Source organism: Aulonocara sp. 'chitande type north' Nkhata Bay, linkage group LG23, assembly GCF_057382095.1.
Source record: "Aulonocara sp. 'chitande type north' Nkhata Bay isolate Kocher_YH1m ecotype deep benthic linkage group LG23, A_spYH_male_GT1.1, whole genome shotgun sequence".
Lineage (NCBI taxonomy): Eukaryota > Metazoa > Chordata > Actinopteri > Cichliformes > Cichlidae > Aulonocara > Aulonocara sp. 'chitande type north' Nkhata Bay.
In genome coordinates, this window is record NC_141365.1 from 47,573,583 (window position 1) to 47,586,451 (window position 12,869).

At 43.8% G+C, this 12,869-nt stretch overlaps 1 protein-coding gene across 2 annotated transcripts in view; it reads left to right on the forward strand.

Annotated features, from left to right (window-relative positions):
- Positions 1-12,869, forward strand: part of LOC147302844 (protein NLRC3-like) — a 127,960-nt gene that overhangs the window by 30,524 nt on the left and 84,567 nt on the right. Inside the window, exons 1-2 of one of the 2 annotated variants that reach the window (XM_086284413.1) lie at positions 7,029-7,171; positions 8,986-9,117. The exons of the other annotated variant lie outside the window; for it this stretch is intronic. Coding sequence (XP_086140539.1) covers positions 7,029-7,171; positions 8,986-9,117 — 275 coding nt within the window. Of the gene's footprint in view, positions 1-7,028; positions 7,172-8,985; positions 9,118-12,869 lie in introns of those variants that run through there. 2 annotated transcript variants of the gene reach the window in all.

Consider the following 12,869-nt stretch of genomic DNA (forward strand, 5'->3'; position numbering starts at 1 on the left):
GGATCATCACAGTTTTGGTGGTTGTATAAACTAATAATTTGTTTTAATTAAAAAACTTTCCCTCTGTCATTTCCTGAGTGTTTCAAAATAAAAGTCCTCTCTTTCATGTTTTGAATGTGAGGCTGTTCCTGTGATGCCTTCAAATCTGTTTCAGTCTGCAGATTTTTACATTTCAGACCCAAAGTGACTCAAACATTTACTTAAAAGAGGTTTTTGTTCGTCTGGGTTTTCCTGCTCAGCAGCTCTAAACAGGCAAAAGCAGAAACACACAAACAGAAAGAAACAGGAAAATATGTGTTTCTGTGAACAATGCAGCAGCAAAATGAAAGACCAGGATTTATTTTTAATGATTGACCAGTGTTGGGTAAGTTACTTTAAATTAGTAACTTAGTTACATTACTAGTTACTTCTATCAAAAGTAACTCAGTTACTTCAAGTTACTCGTTACTTTCAAAGTAACTAGTTACTAGGGAAAGTAACTTTGGTTTTACTCAGAATTCTCTTGTTAATGTGTTGCTTCCATAACTTTGCCAGTCTTCTAGCTTGCTTACCTGCCACAAGTGCACTGTGCCACCTACCAATAGAAAGGAAAAGATAATGTGCATATTTCCACGAGAGAAATCCCACACCTGGACCGCCGTTGACCGCCACCATGATTCTAGCCTACGTCACAGCATCATGTGCGCCTTTTACATCCAACACAAAAACTGCAGTCGTGGTGCTGTCGATTGTACTCAGAACTCGGAAATTCTGCCTTCTGAATAGGAAGATGTAGGTAACACCAGACTGCAGATGAGCTGCATACAGAGCTGGACTGGGACAAAAAAATCAGCCTGGGCATTTTGACTAGAGACCGGCCCACCATTATAGCAAAAATCCTAAAGCCTTTGAATGAAAACAAACGCTGTTGTGACAGTGATGCTCACTGTCTTGATGGTATATATGTATCAATCTATCAATCGTTTGTTGTAAGATTCAGATAATTATTTTTTAAAAGCGAGACATTTTAAACGAGAATAAGAAAGAAAAGTATTTCTGTCACGGCGGGGTGCGCCGATGTGTGCGGAAACAGGACCCAAAAGCAGATGATGACGAGGAATAGTAATGATTAACAGAAAAGTGAACCTTTATTGCGATGACGGCAGGAAATGAACCAAGAGACCAAAGCAAACAGGCAAAACACTAAGAAACAAAACACTAAAGGTACTAAGACCAAAAACTATAACTATGACCGAGGTGGAAAAATAAACAGGCTAAGACTATGACCATGACTCTGGTGAGAATAAACAGACGAACTGACAATGGCATGAAGAAAACAAAAGGCTTAAATACAGACATGAGGTGATCAGGGGAAGTGGCGACACATGAGGAAACAGCTGACTGACATGAATCTAATGACAGGACCAGGAGGAGTGAAACTAAATACAATGACCAAAGAACACATGACACTGTCAGAATAAAACAGGAAACACTAAAACTAGACATGACAATACAAACTTAACATACCAAATACGTGATGAATAATGCAAGAACTCAAACAGAAAACCCAGGAACAATAACTGCCTAAACTAAAGGCAAATAGGAAATAACACAAAACTAACAACATCTCAAAAAATGAGAACAATACAAAGAAAGCTCAAAGTGCTGGGTCGGAGACCCAGCCAGTGACAATTTCCTTGTGCCCCCCTCTCCCTGTTAATGCCCTACCTGGCCCCCCTGGCAAAACTTTGCTAGACCCGCCCCTGCACAGTTACCAGCTGTCAGCTACCTAAAAAAGGATCCTGGTGTTATTTGTCTCTCAGAAACAGTTCATAACTTCCCTTCAACTCATTCATGTCACCTAAAAGGTAAACCTGTTTCTCCATCACAGCTCTGATGATTCAGTAAGGACATCTCCTGGTTTCATCTTCATGTTTCCCTCTCACCACATAACCAAACCGACATCATGACCAGCAGCTTTTTTGCAGCTGTGGCTCCAGCAAACATCAGCTGATACTAGAAATTAATATGAAATAAATTCTAACAACAGCTGATCAAGCTTAAACGTGCTGCTGTTGTTTAATGTGAACTCCGCTGGTTTCCTCTTTCTGATGCAAAGTGGGAGATAAACAAACAAGAGAGACGATCAGCTGATCATTGATCAGTTTTCATGATTGAAGTAGAAACAGGAGAGGGAGGGGGGAGAATGAGAGGAGAAGAGGCAGCTGTGCAGCAAAGACACAGAATAAATCCAGCTTTGTGCCTTTTTCATTGTAGCTGAATTACGGGACTAACTGTTCCTTTTCACCTCAATAAGAAATGCGTAATATTTTCTCTGAATACCAGATGAGACGGTTGGCAATTCTAATAACTTATGAACAAAATAAAGTTCAACATCATTAACTTCATAGCACCCACCCAGCTGTATAGAAACTCTGTCATGCTAGCTAGCACGCAGTACGGAAAAAGTCAGAATAACGAAAATAAACTCCACCTAAACTTGGTTCATATCTGACCCAGAGAGACTGCAGGTCATAACTTCTTACCTGAAGTTCAGTTCACACTTGGACCGGCGGCTGCCTCGGGTCTCTTTTCCTTCTGCCTCCCCTTTCCCTCCTCCACCTGCTGGCTTCCACCACTTGCTAATGTTACTCAATCTGTGGAAGCTCCGCGACAGCCACCACACGAAGTAACGAGTAACGAGCCTATCTAAATCCCAGTAACGACTAACGCGTTCCTGATTTTAGTATAATAACTAGTTACCGTGCTCGTTACCACAATAATAACGTAGTTACTGTAACACGTTACTTAATAACGCGTTAGTCCCAACACTGTGATTGACAAAAACATTAAATGATCATGTTTATTTTCACATAAATGTTCCATCGGTCCTTCTTTTAGAATAAGTTTAGAAATGAAAAATACTAATAACACACCAGGAAAAAGCCAACAGCACGAGTCCTGAAAGGCTTAAAGAGAAAATAAACGCACAAAGAATGAAACAAAAAGGCACAAAACCTCAAAACAAGAGTGAATTAAATCTGAGCGACACACAAAGATGCTAAAAGCCCCAAACATGACCCTGCAGAGGTGAAGGTCACAGTCAGAATCAGCGCCAGAGAACCGCACAAGGACGGCCTCATTGGTCACGGCTGAGTTCATTATGTGATGGTAACAAGCTGATTATTACAGAACAGGAAACACACGTCTGCTCATCAAACACCAGCTGCTGCTGCTTTTATCAGTCTGCCAACAAAACCTCACAAGAAAGAAGTTTTTGTGAGTTTGCAGCGTTCCTCTAAACTGAAAACTAAAACAGACTGAAAATGGGAACACGCACCCACACTCGAGAGTCAGGCAGCTTAAATGTGTTTGTCTTCATCTGTAGTTACGTTTCATTGGCTGGAAATGTGCTAACTGGAATCCTTCATGAGTCCAGATGAACAAAAACAAGTGTTTACTGCTCCACGCTGCACGAATCTGAATCAAAATCACTCAGACGCGCCCACGTAGGCATTCCACTAAAACCATGTGACCACCTTCACCTTTAAACCTGTCGTGAATATAATTTTAGACTCTTCACTTTATTTTGAAAGAACAGATTTGCAGGAAGTGCGGCTGCTGCAGAAACTCTTCACTTTTCACTGGCTTTAATCTTGAAGGTTTCTCCAGATGTGGAACATTCATGCTAAACATTCAACATCTGACGACCGTCTCCGTGTAAAACACTGACAAACTCAAACTTTATACGGTAACTGACAGATTTATTCCTCCATTTTCAGGCATTTCACAATGAACTTAGATTAGTTTGATGATTTTATTCACGTTGGTGAATAAAACCAGCCAAGAGGCTGATTCCTGCAGAGGAGGAGGCAGAGTGGAGGAATCTGCAGGTTCTGTCTCTAACACACAACCAGAGCTTCAATCATAACGAGCACATAATAAAACCATGATCCCCCCTGATCGACTCTTTTAGCCTGTTTCCTCTGGATCGAACAGGATCTAACAAACCCCAGCTTCTGCTGGGACACTGGTCATCATGGGAGGAAAAAGATGGCTGCCATGTTGCTGTTTCCTGTCTTACACCAGCGTTATACTTCCTGTATCTGTGGGTCTGAGTTTTTAATCAGAGGATGAACTTAAAGCTTTCAGTCTGCTCTACAACCCACCACCTATCCACACGTCTGCTAAGTGGACTGGAAATCAGTAAAACTTCTACCAGACTTTAGTAAATATTGCATTAAGATGAGCAGACAGATTTTAATCTCAGCATCGTGCACACAGATTTTTCAGGACACTGGAAGAGTTCCTGCCGTGGATTTAGATGTTAGTGTTGTGTGGATGATCCCATTCTGTGATCTTTGTGTTACTAACACTGATGACACCACCGTTATTGGACTCATCTCGGACGGGGATGAGTCTGCCTACAGGAGGGAGGTTGAACGTCTGGTGTCCTGGTGCAGCCACAACAACCTGGTGCTGAATGCCCAGAAGACAGTGGAGATTATTGTGGACTTCAGGACGCACACAGCTCCACTCCCCCCCATCATCCTGTCTGACACCCCCATCACCTCTGTGGACTCATTCCGCTTCCTGGGTACCACCATCACCCAGGACCTGAAGTGGGAGCCCACCATCACCTCCGTCATTAAGAAAGCCCAGCAGAGGATGTACTTCCTGAGGCAGCTGAAGAAATTCAACCTGCCAACACGGACGATGATGCAATTCTACACTGCAATCATCGAGTCCATCCTCACCTCCTCCATCACTGTGTGGTACGCTGGAGCCACTGTCAGGGACAAACAGAGACTGCAGCGTGTTGTGCGCTCTGCTGACAAGGTGATTGGCTGCAGACTCCCATCTCTGCAGGACCTATACACCTCCAGGACACTGGGGTGTGCAGCTCGGATCTCAGCTGACCCTTCTCACCCTGGACACAGTCTGTTTGACCTGCTCCCCTCAGGCAGGAGGCTCCGGTCCATTCGCACCAGAACCTCTCGCCATAAGAACAGTTTCTTCCCCTCTGCTGTTGGACTCATGAACAATAACCGTATGACTGTTCCCACCACTAACACCCTACGCTGTGTTCACTGCATCATTCCATGTTTGGCACTGATCACCACCTGCACTCATGTATATATCATGTATATATCTATCTACTTAGCACTTTTAATTCTTATTCTTATTTTTATTTTCATGTCTATTTAAGCGTAATTTATGACAGTATGTTTGCACTGAAGCACCGCAGCAATTTCCTAATGTTGTAAACCTGCTCAACATTTGGCAATAAAACCCTTTCTGATTCTGATTCTGATGCTTTTACACTTTAGGACCCTCGAGACCTCTGCTGCTCAGCTGTCCTGATCGCTGCCTCCACTTTAACCAGAGGCTGTAACCTCTGATCATTTCACCTGCACCGACAGTAAAACTCTTCTCCAGAACCAAACGTGCCATAAACCCGTCACAGCTTCATCATCAGCTCAGTCTCAGCAACATGCAGACGACCGAGCAGCAGAAACTCTGCAGGGAACGTCTGAAGTCTGTTCTTCAGTTTTCCCAGCTCACTGTTTATTGAACATGAGACAGAAAAATAATTTCACCTTTAATGTGAAACTTTTATCGCCTGTGACATGTTTGCAGGAAGTTTACATGCTGTGATTTAGTGTCACAGCCATAAATATCACACAAGGTAAAAACTACAAGTCCCAGCATCCTCTGTGTTTAGGGAGGAGCAGTGAAAGTGAAAGTGTTGATCCTCCGTTCAGAGCAGCAGGAGGAGGAAGGTGGAGCTGATGCAGGTGAGTGTTAACATGAATATGTTTCTTCTTATGACATAAAATAATTCCACGCTGTTCGTGTCTGTGGGTGAAACGTGAGGCCGGTCGGCTCCTCTGAGCGCTGGTTTCCTGTAAGTAGAGAGGAAGTGAGTTTAGCTGAGAGAGCAGGAGGAGAGTGAGAGCTGTGCTGAGGCAGGTGAGTGTTAACACCGCTCTGACATTACTGTGTCTCTGTGGCGGGAACAACAGGCTCCGTCAGTGGAGGCAAAAATAATCAGACTTTGGTTTTTCAAAGGAAACTACTTTATGTTGGGAGAAGCCGCGCGCTTATTGGATAACGACTTGTCAATCTCAAGTTATTAGCCAATGAGCGCGCAGGTTCACAGTAAGACCCGCCCTTATCTCGACGTGTTTTAAAACTAAAATGGCGACAGAAACTCTGTGAGTGGAGTTCAGGCTGACTTTATGAAAGTGCGACGTTTGAGCCACTTCCTGTTCTCAGTCCCGGCGTCCTGATCACCGAGGTTTCTGTTGCTCTGATATCTGATATTGATTATATCGGTAAACAGGCTGTAGGCAGAAACATCAGGTCTGATCTGAAAATCCCTTCAGAAACAAACTTTAAGAGTTTTATGTCCGTGAGGCTGTAAAACTGTAACGTGTCCTGTGATCTATAAACACTCTGTGATGAATAATCTGAAGTCATTTTGAGCCTGACAGTAGTTTCCTGTCACAGAGCAGAAGCTGCAGGCAGTTTTTGGCACCTTTATATTTAATTTATTCCAAAATAAATCAATAAAGGTAGAAAAGAACTCTCAGTGACATTAAAATCTATTTTTAAAGACAGATGTGACCAAGTGCAACAAATACAAGATGAGATGTTTACAGATATTTGAAGTATTGATCATATGTAGAACACAGAGCAGGTCCAATAACAGAGTCATCCTGCTCACAAACAGCAGTTTGGTTTCATGAGCTCACTTCCTGCAGTGATCCTCAGCTTCTCTCCAAAGGAGCCGTAACATGTGGGCTCCTCACCATGATGATGATCCCAAACACACTGAGTTCCTTCATCCACCTGATCATGTACTTATTAAATAATGTGATGGTTTTGGTGTTTTTTAAAGACTTTGAGCCTCTAAAATAACTGGTTTGGACTTTAGGGCCAAAGCTCCAACATTAGAAAGCCGTCAGTGTGATGCTCCCAGTACAACAGCACCTCTGAGTGTGTGTGTTTACCTCTCAGACTAACTCCACCCTGACATCAAGAAGATGGAGGAAGAGGACGGAGCAGCATCTGCAGCATCCAGCTGTGTGTCTGTGAGGAGTGACTGGTCCAAAGAAATATTTCCTCCAGACTTCAGTCATGAACCTGCACCAACAGTGAACTTCAATCATGGAGCTCAGCTGACCATGTAAGAGAGCTGCTGACTCAGAGTTCAAAGGTTGTTTCTATAAATGTTCTGCCAGTGACATCATAACTTAACCTAACACTGGTCTGTGTATGAAGTATCATTTAGTGGCAGTTGTTAAAGTTGTATAATGATGATGCTAGTTTGGGGTGTATTTTCCTGCTGATGCAAATGCATCTACTTTGCCCTTTGTCTGGTGCTTTGGACAAAGACGTCCAATGAAACTCAGAACAACACAGTTTGCACCACCAGCAGGCAGAGGAAGTGGCTGACATCCAGAAATCCTACCAGTGGCTGAACAAAGCTGGACTGAAAGACAGCACAGAGGCACTAATCATGGCAGCACAGGAACAAGCTCCGAGCACAAGACCCATAGAGCCCGGGGTCTACATGGCTCTTTTTGGGGGGGTTGTGTTGTATTAATAGTGACTTTGTTTCTTTGGACCAAAATCTTTTGTTTTTCAGTTCAGTTGCAACATTGACTAACACTAATGCAGGGGTCGGCAACCTGCGGCTCTTTAGTCCTTACAGTGCGGCTCCGCGTGGTTTGGGAAAATAAATTAGAAGTATTTAGCTGAAGTGTATTTTATTTATGTTCTTTTTTAACTTGTAGTTCTAAATTGGAAGATTATTGTGATATTGAAATATAAAAATAAAATTATATTTTTTTATTTTTTCATCGTTCAAATAAGCGTCACACTCGTGGAAGCCGGTGTACCCGCCGAAACGCCGTGCATTTATCGAGACTTTCAGCCCCAGGTAGGCCAATTATGGATCTTGGATCCACATTATGTCAGCAGCTGTTCTCCACCGTGAACTACGTTAAAAACAAACACCGCTCACGCCTCACAGACGACAGCTTACAGTCCTGTAAAGATGAAAGTGACTTCGTACAGCCCCGACCTGCAGACGCTGTGCGCAGAGGTTCAGGAGCAGAAGTCCCGTTGTAAACATATCACGGCAGACCCGACGATGTTTGCATGAACTCGCTTTTCAGCTTCTCTTTATTGACCACTTTTCACACGGTTGCTGTACGCACACAGCCGGCTGTAGCTTTGCAGCTCACAGCCCGACACACACCAACACAACAGCACAGACGTTAAGGCGGCGAGGCGTGATTGCGGGTGCCGCTCAGGTGCGTCCGCCTCCCCTGCAGCGGCGCTGCAGACCACGCCCCGCCACACACATTAACCAGGTAAAATACATATTTAGGCAGAATTTTGCAAATATCTATTTTTCATCTTTCAGCAGCATAGAGCTTTTTTTCCAATTATTTTTTAAAAGTCAGGTCAAGGCTCCAAAAGCCCAAAGGAGATATAAGGGTGGCGGCTCACAGCAGCTTTTGTTTGCTACATCATTTTAGTTCAGCTGGGTGTCTTTCCTTTGGTTATATTTCTTTAAGAGTTCAAATGTGTTCATTACATAAATAACCTGTAATTTTCTCTGTAGCACTTCATGGATTTCATAAGCAACACACCTTAGTTGTTCACACAAAGCATAAAGGTAAAAAACAGTATATACAGTGTTATCTTCATTCTAGATGTCAAAAAGTATTTGTGGCTCCCAGTGTTTTCTTTTGCGTGGAAACTGGCTCCAAATGGCTCTTTGGGTCCTGAAGGTTGCTGACCCCTGACCTAATGGTATATTTTTTTTAGCTGGATCGTTCTATAAAAACATGAATCAAATCTGAGAAAAGTTTCCACCTGACCTGTTGAATGTTATTGAAGCCAGAAGTTTGCCTTCATACTGTGTTTCTTGCATGCCTTTTGTGGTGTACTAATTGATGTGAAATGAATGCAATGTGGTTGTGTTTGCAGAGTTCAGAGGTCACAGTCTCCAGCATCCAGCTGTGTGTCTATGAGGAGTGACTGGTCCAAAAACAGACCTCTAAACTTCAGTCATGAACCTGCAGCAACAATGTTCTTCAATCATGGAGCTCAGCTGACCATGTAAGAGAGCTGCTGACTCATTTACGGGTGTTTGAAATTCTGTGACCACTTTGTAATTTTAGTTTATATTTTAAAAGTGTTTTTATTTGTAGTTGCCTGTATTTTTATTACACTGTGTGTAACGTGGTGGTTTGTGCTGTTTGGGATTGTTTTGGTGTATTTGTGTCAGAACATCAGATAAATGATTTCATCACATTTTAAAAGAAAGTATCAGGATAATAATCTGAACTGAGTCATCAGAAATAGAAAGATGGTCTCAACAGGCCACTGAGCTGATCTCCAAAGAAATGCAGAAGATTGAAGAGTCCGAGGCTGTTTATTTGTCACAGGCATCGTCATACACGTACAACACAGTGAAATGTGCTGAGCTGCTCCTGTGACTGGACAAAACATTATAAACAATCATTAAATGAAATAATGAAACATTGTGCAGATGTAATGTTAAAGTGCTTTGTGCCACATTAGCACAGCATGTACTGACAGAGCAGTGCAAGCAGAACAAAGCAAATGAGCAAAGTGATGTAAACAGAGTAACTGAACAGAGTGAGCAGAGTAATATCAGCAGTAATGAAGCAGCAGGATCAGTGTAGCAGCGTGTGACGTCATAATGAATCAGGTATGATCTGAAATATGACAGTGAGACAAGAACATGATGTAAGGTCCTGTTGAAACCCTGATGGTGATGCTATGAGGGGAGCATGTTCTGATTTAGGACTTGGATGGTCTGAGGATAGAAGCTCCTCTCTGTTTGTGTCCTGATGGTGCAGAAGCTTCTGCCTGATTGTAGAAGGAGCTGAAGCCAGCATCATCCCAGAGGTGAAGCTCCTCTGTGTGCAGACCTGAGGTCAGATTCCTCCAGGCTGATGTTCAGGATCTACAGAAACGTGTGGTTGTAGTTATTGCTGCACTGTGTGCTGACAGCAGATACTCAGAACAAAGCGCTGCACACGTGTTCTTTACAAACATCTGTACATAGAAAATATGGATCATGGCAGTGAATGAACACGTTTCTGTCATTTGTTTCATTGGCTTCTTTTTTCTGCCTGTGTTCATGTGATTAATGTCTAACACATAAACAGGTTTGTAATCAAACATCACATCATCAGGGAGGCATCATGAAACAAAGTTACTGCTGGAGGCTGAACTCAATTTGGTGGCAATGTTCAAAAATATCACTCAGATCATTTCAAAGCTTTTAGTTCTTCTTCTTCACTTCTGTAAAATAATAGAAAGAAAATCAGAACCCAGAAGTTCACTTCCTGATGACTGAACTCTTTCAAAATAAAGCTGAAAGCTCTGAATGTGACACCGCTGCTCCACCACAGTTTTTAGAGGAGGTCAAAGGTCAGTTGAAAGTGATGGATCCCAAACTTCCAGTACATCCAGTGAAGGACATAATCAGCTCTGTGATGAAGGCTTTTACTGTGGAGTTTGTAGGCTGATCACTCTGTTGTAATAAGACAGGCAGGAACAGCAAAGGAAACTTGGATTCTGAACTCAAACACAAGTTTCTCCACTTTGACTTTTCTCTGTGACCATCAGAGCTTCTGCACAGTGTCATCAAATCTGGATGTTTGTCACTGACAGTCAATGATTTTAGTGATAAAGAAATGTGTTCACAGAGGGAGGAAGAGGAAGAGGAGTGGTGTCTGTGAGGAGGAGCAGCTGTCCTGCTGTGCTTTGTGTCAGGACGTCCTGAAGGATCCAGTCTCTACCAGCTGTGGACACTGGTTCTGCAGACAGTGCATCTCCTCATACTGGGACCAGTCTGCTTCATCAGGAGACTGGTCCTGTCCCCAGTGTGGAGAAAGATCCAGAAGCAGAGCTGGACTGCAGACAGCCAGTCAGAGCAGCTGTGTACAAAGTAAGACTGAACATCTGTCTGCTGATGGACTCATTTCTGAAAACTGGACTTCTTGTTGTTGTTCAGACATTGAAGAGTTTTCTTTCTGTTTTTCTTTCTTTCAGCAGATGTTGGTCTGCAGGAGGTTTTAGATGAACATAAGATCAGTCTGAGGAGGAGATGTGAACGTGTGACTGAAGGAAGTGATGAAACAGGAAGTAGAACCCTCCTCAACAGGATCTACACTGAGCTCTACATCACAGAGGGACAGAGTGAAGAGGTTCATAGCCAACATGAGGTGAGGCAGCTGGAGACAGCTTCCAAGATGGACGCCCTCCATGACACTCCAATCAGGTGCCAGGACATCTTTAAAGCCTTACCTGACCAACAGAGACCCATCAGAGTGGTTCTGACCAACGGCGTGGCTGGTGTTGGAAAAACCTTCTTAGTGCAGAAGTTCACTCTGGACTGGGCAGAGGGCTTGGAGAACCAACATGTCAGTGTGGTGGTTCTGCTTTCATTCAGGGAGCTGAACCTGATCAGAGATGAGCAGTACAGTCTTCTGGAGCTGCTCCATGTTTTCCATCCAACACTACAGAAGGTCACAGCAGAGAAGCTGGCTGTCTCTCAGCTTTTGTTCATCTTTGACGGCCTGGATGAAAGCAGACTTTCATTGGATTTCACCAACAGGAAGCTGCTGTCTGATGTCACACAGAAGTCATCAGTCAGCCAGCTGCTGACAAACCTCATCCAGGGGAATCTGCTTCCCTCGGCTCTCGTCTGGATAACTTCCCGACCTGCAGCGGCCAATCAGATCCCTCCTACATGTGTTGACAGGCTAACAGAAGTACGAGGCTTCACTGACGCCCAGAAGGAGGAGTACTTCAGGAGGAGATTCAGTGATGAAGAGCTGTCCAGCAGAATCATCTCCCACATGAAGACATCCAGGAGCCTCCACATCATGTGTAGAATCCCAGTCTTCTGCTGGATCACTGCTACAGTTCTGGAGCACATGTTGACTACAGAGCAGAGAGGAGAGCTGCCCAAGACCCTGACTGACATGTACTCACACTTCCTGCTGGTTCAGACAAAGAGGAAGAAGAACAAGTACCACGAGGGACATGAGACGAGTCCACAGGAGCTGACGGAGGCTGACAGGGAAGTTCTTCTGAAGCTGGGGAGGCTGGCGTTTGAACATCTGGAGAAAGGAAACATCATGTTCTACCAAGAAGACCTGGAGCAGTGTGGTCTGGATGTGACAGAGGCCTCGGTGTACTCAGGAGTTTGTACAGAGATCTTCAAAAGAGAGTGTGTGATCTTCCAGAAACCAGTCTACTGCTTTGTTCATCTGAGCATCCAGGAGTTTCTGGCTGCAGTCTACATGTTCCACTGTTTCACCAACAGGAAGTCAGAGGTGCTGAAGGACTTCCTGGGAAAAAAATACAAAGAGTCATCTCTGGATGATTTCCTTAAACGAGCCATGGAGAAATCCCTCCAGAGTAAAAATGGCCACCTGGACCTGTTTGTCCGCTTCCTTCATGGCCTCTGTCTGGAGTCCAACCAGAGACTCTTAGGTCTGCTGGGTCAGACAGAGAACAGTCCAGAAACCATCCAGAGAGTCATCAAGAACCTGAAGAATAACAAGAAGTTTAATTCCTGTCCTGACAGAAACATCAACATCTTCCACTGTCTGATGGAGATGAACGACCTCTCAGTACATCAGGAGATCCAAGAGTTCCTGAAGTCAAAGAAAAGGTCAAAGGACCTCTCTATGATCCACTGCTCAGCTCTGGCCTTCATGCTGCAGATGTCAGAGGAGGTTCTGGATGAGTTTGACCTGCAGAAGTACAAAGCTTCAAAGGAGGGACGACTGAGACTGATTCCAGCTGTGAGGAACTGCAGAAAGGCT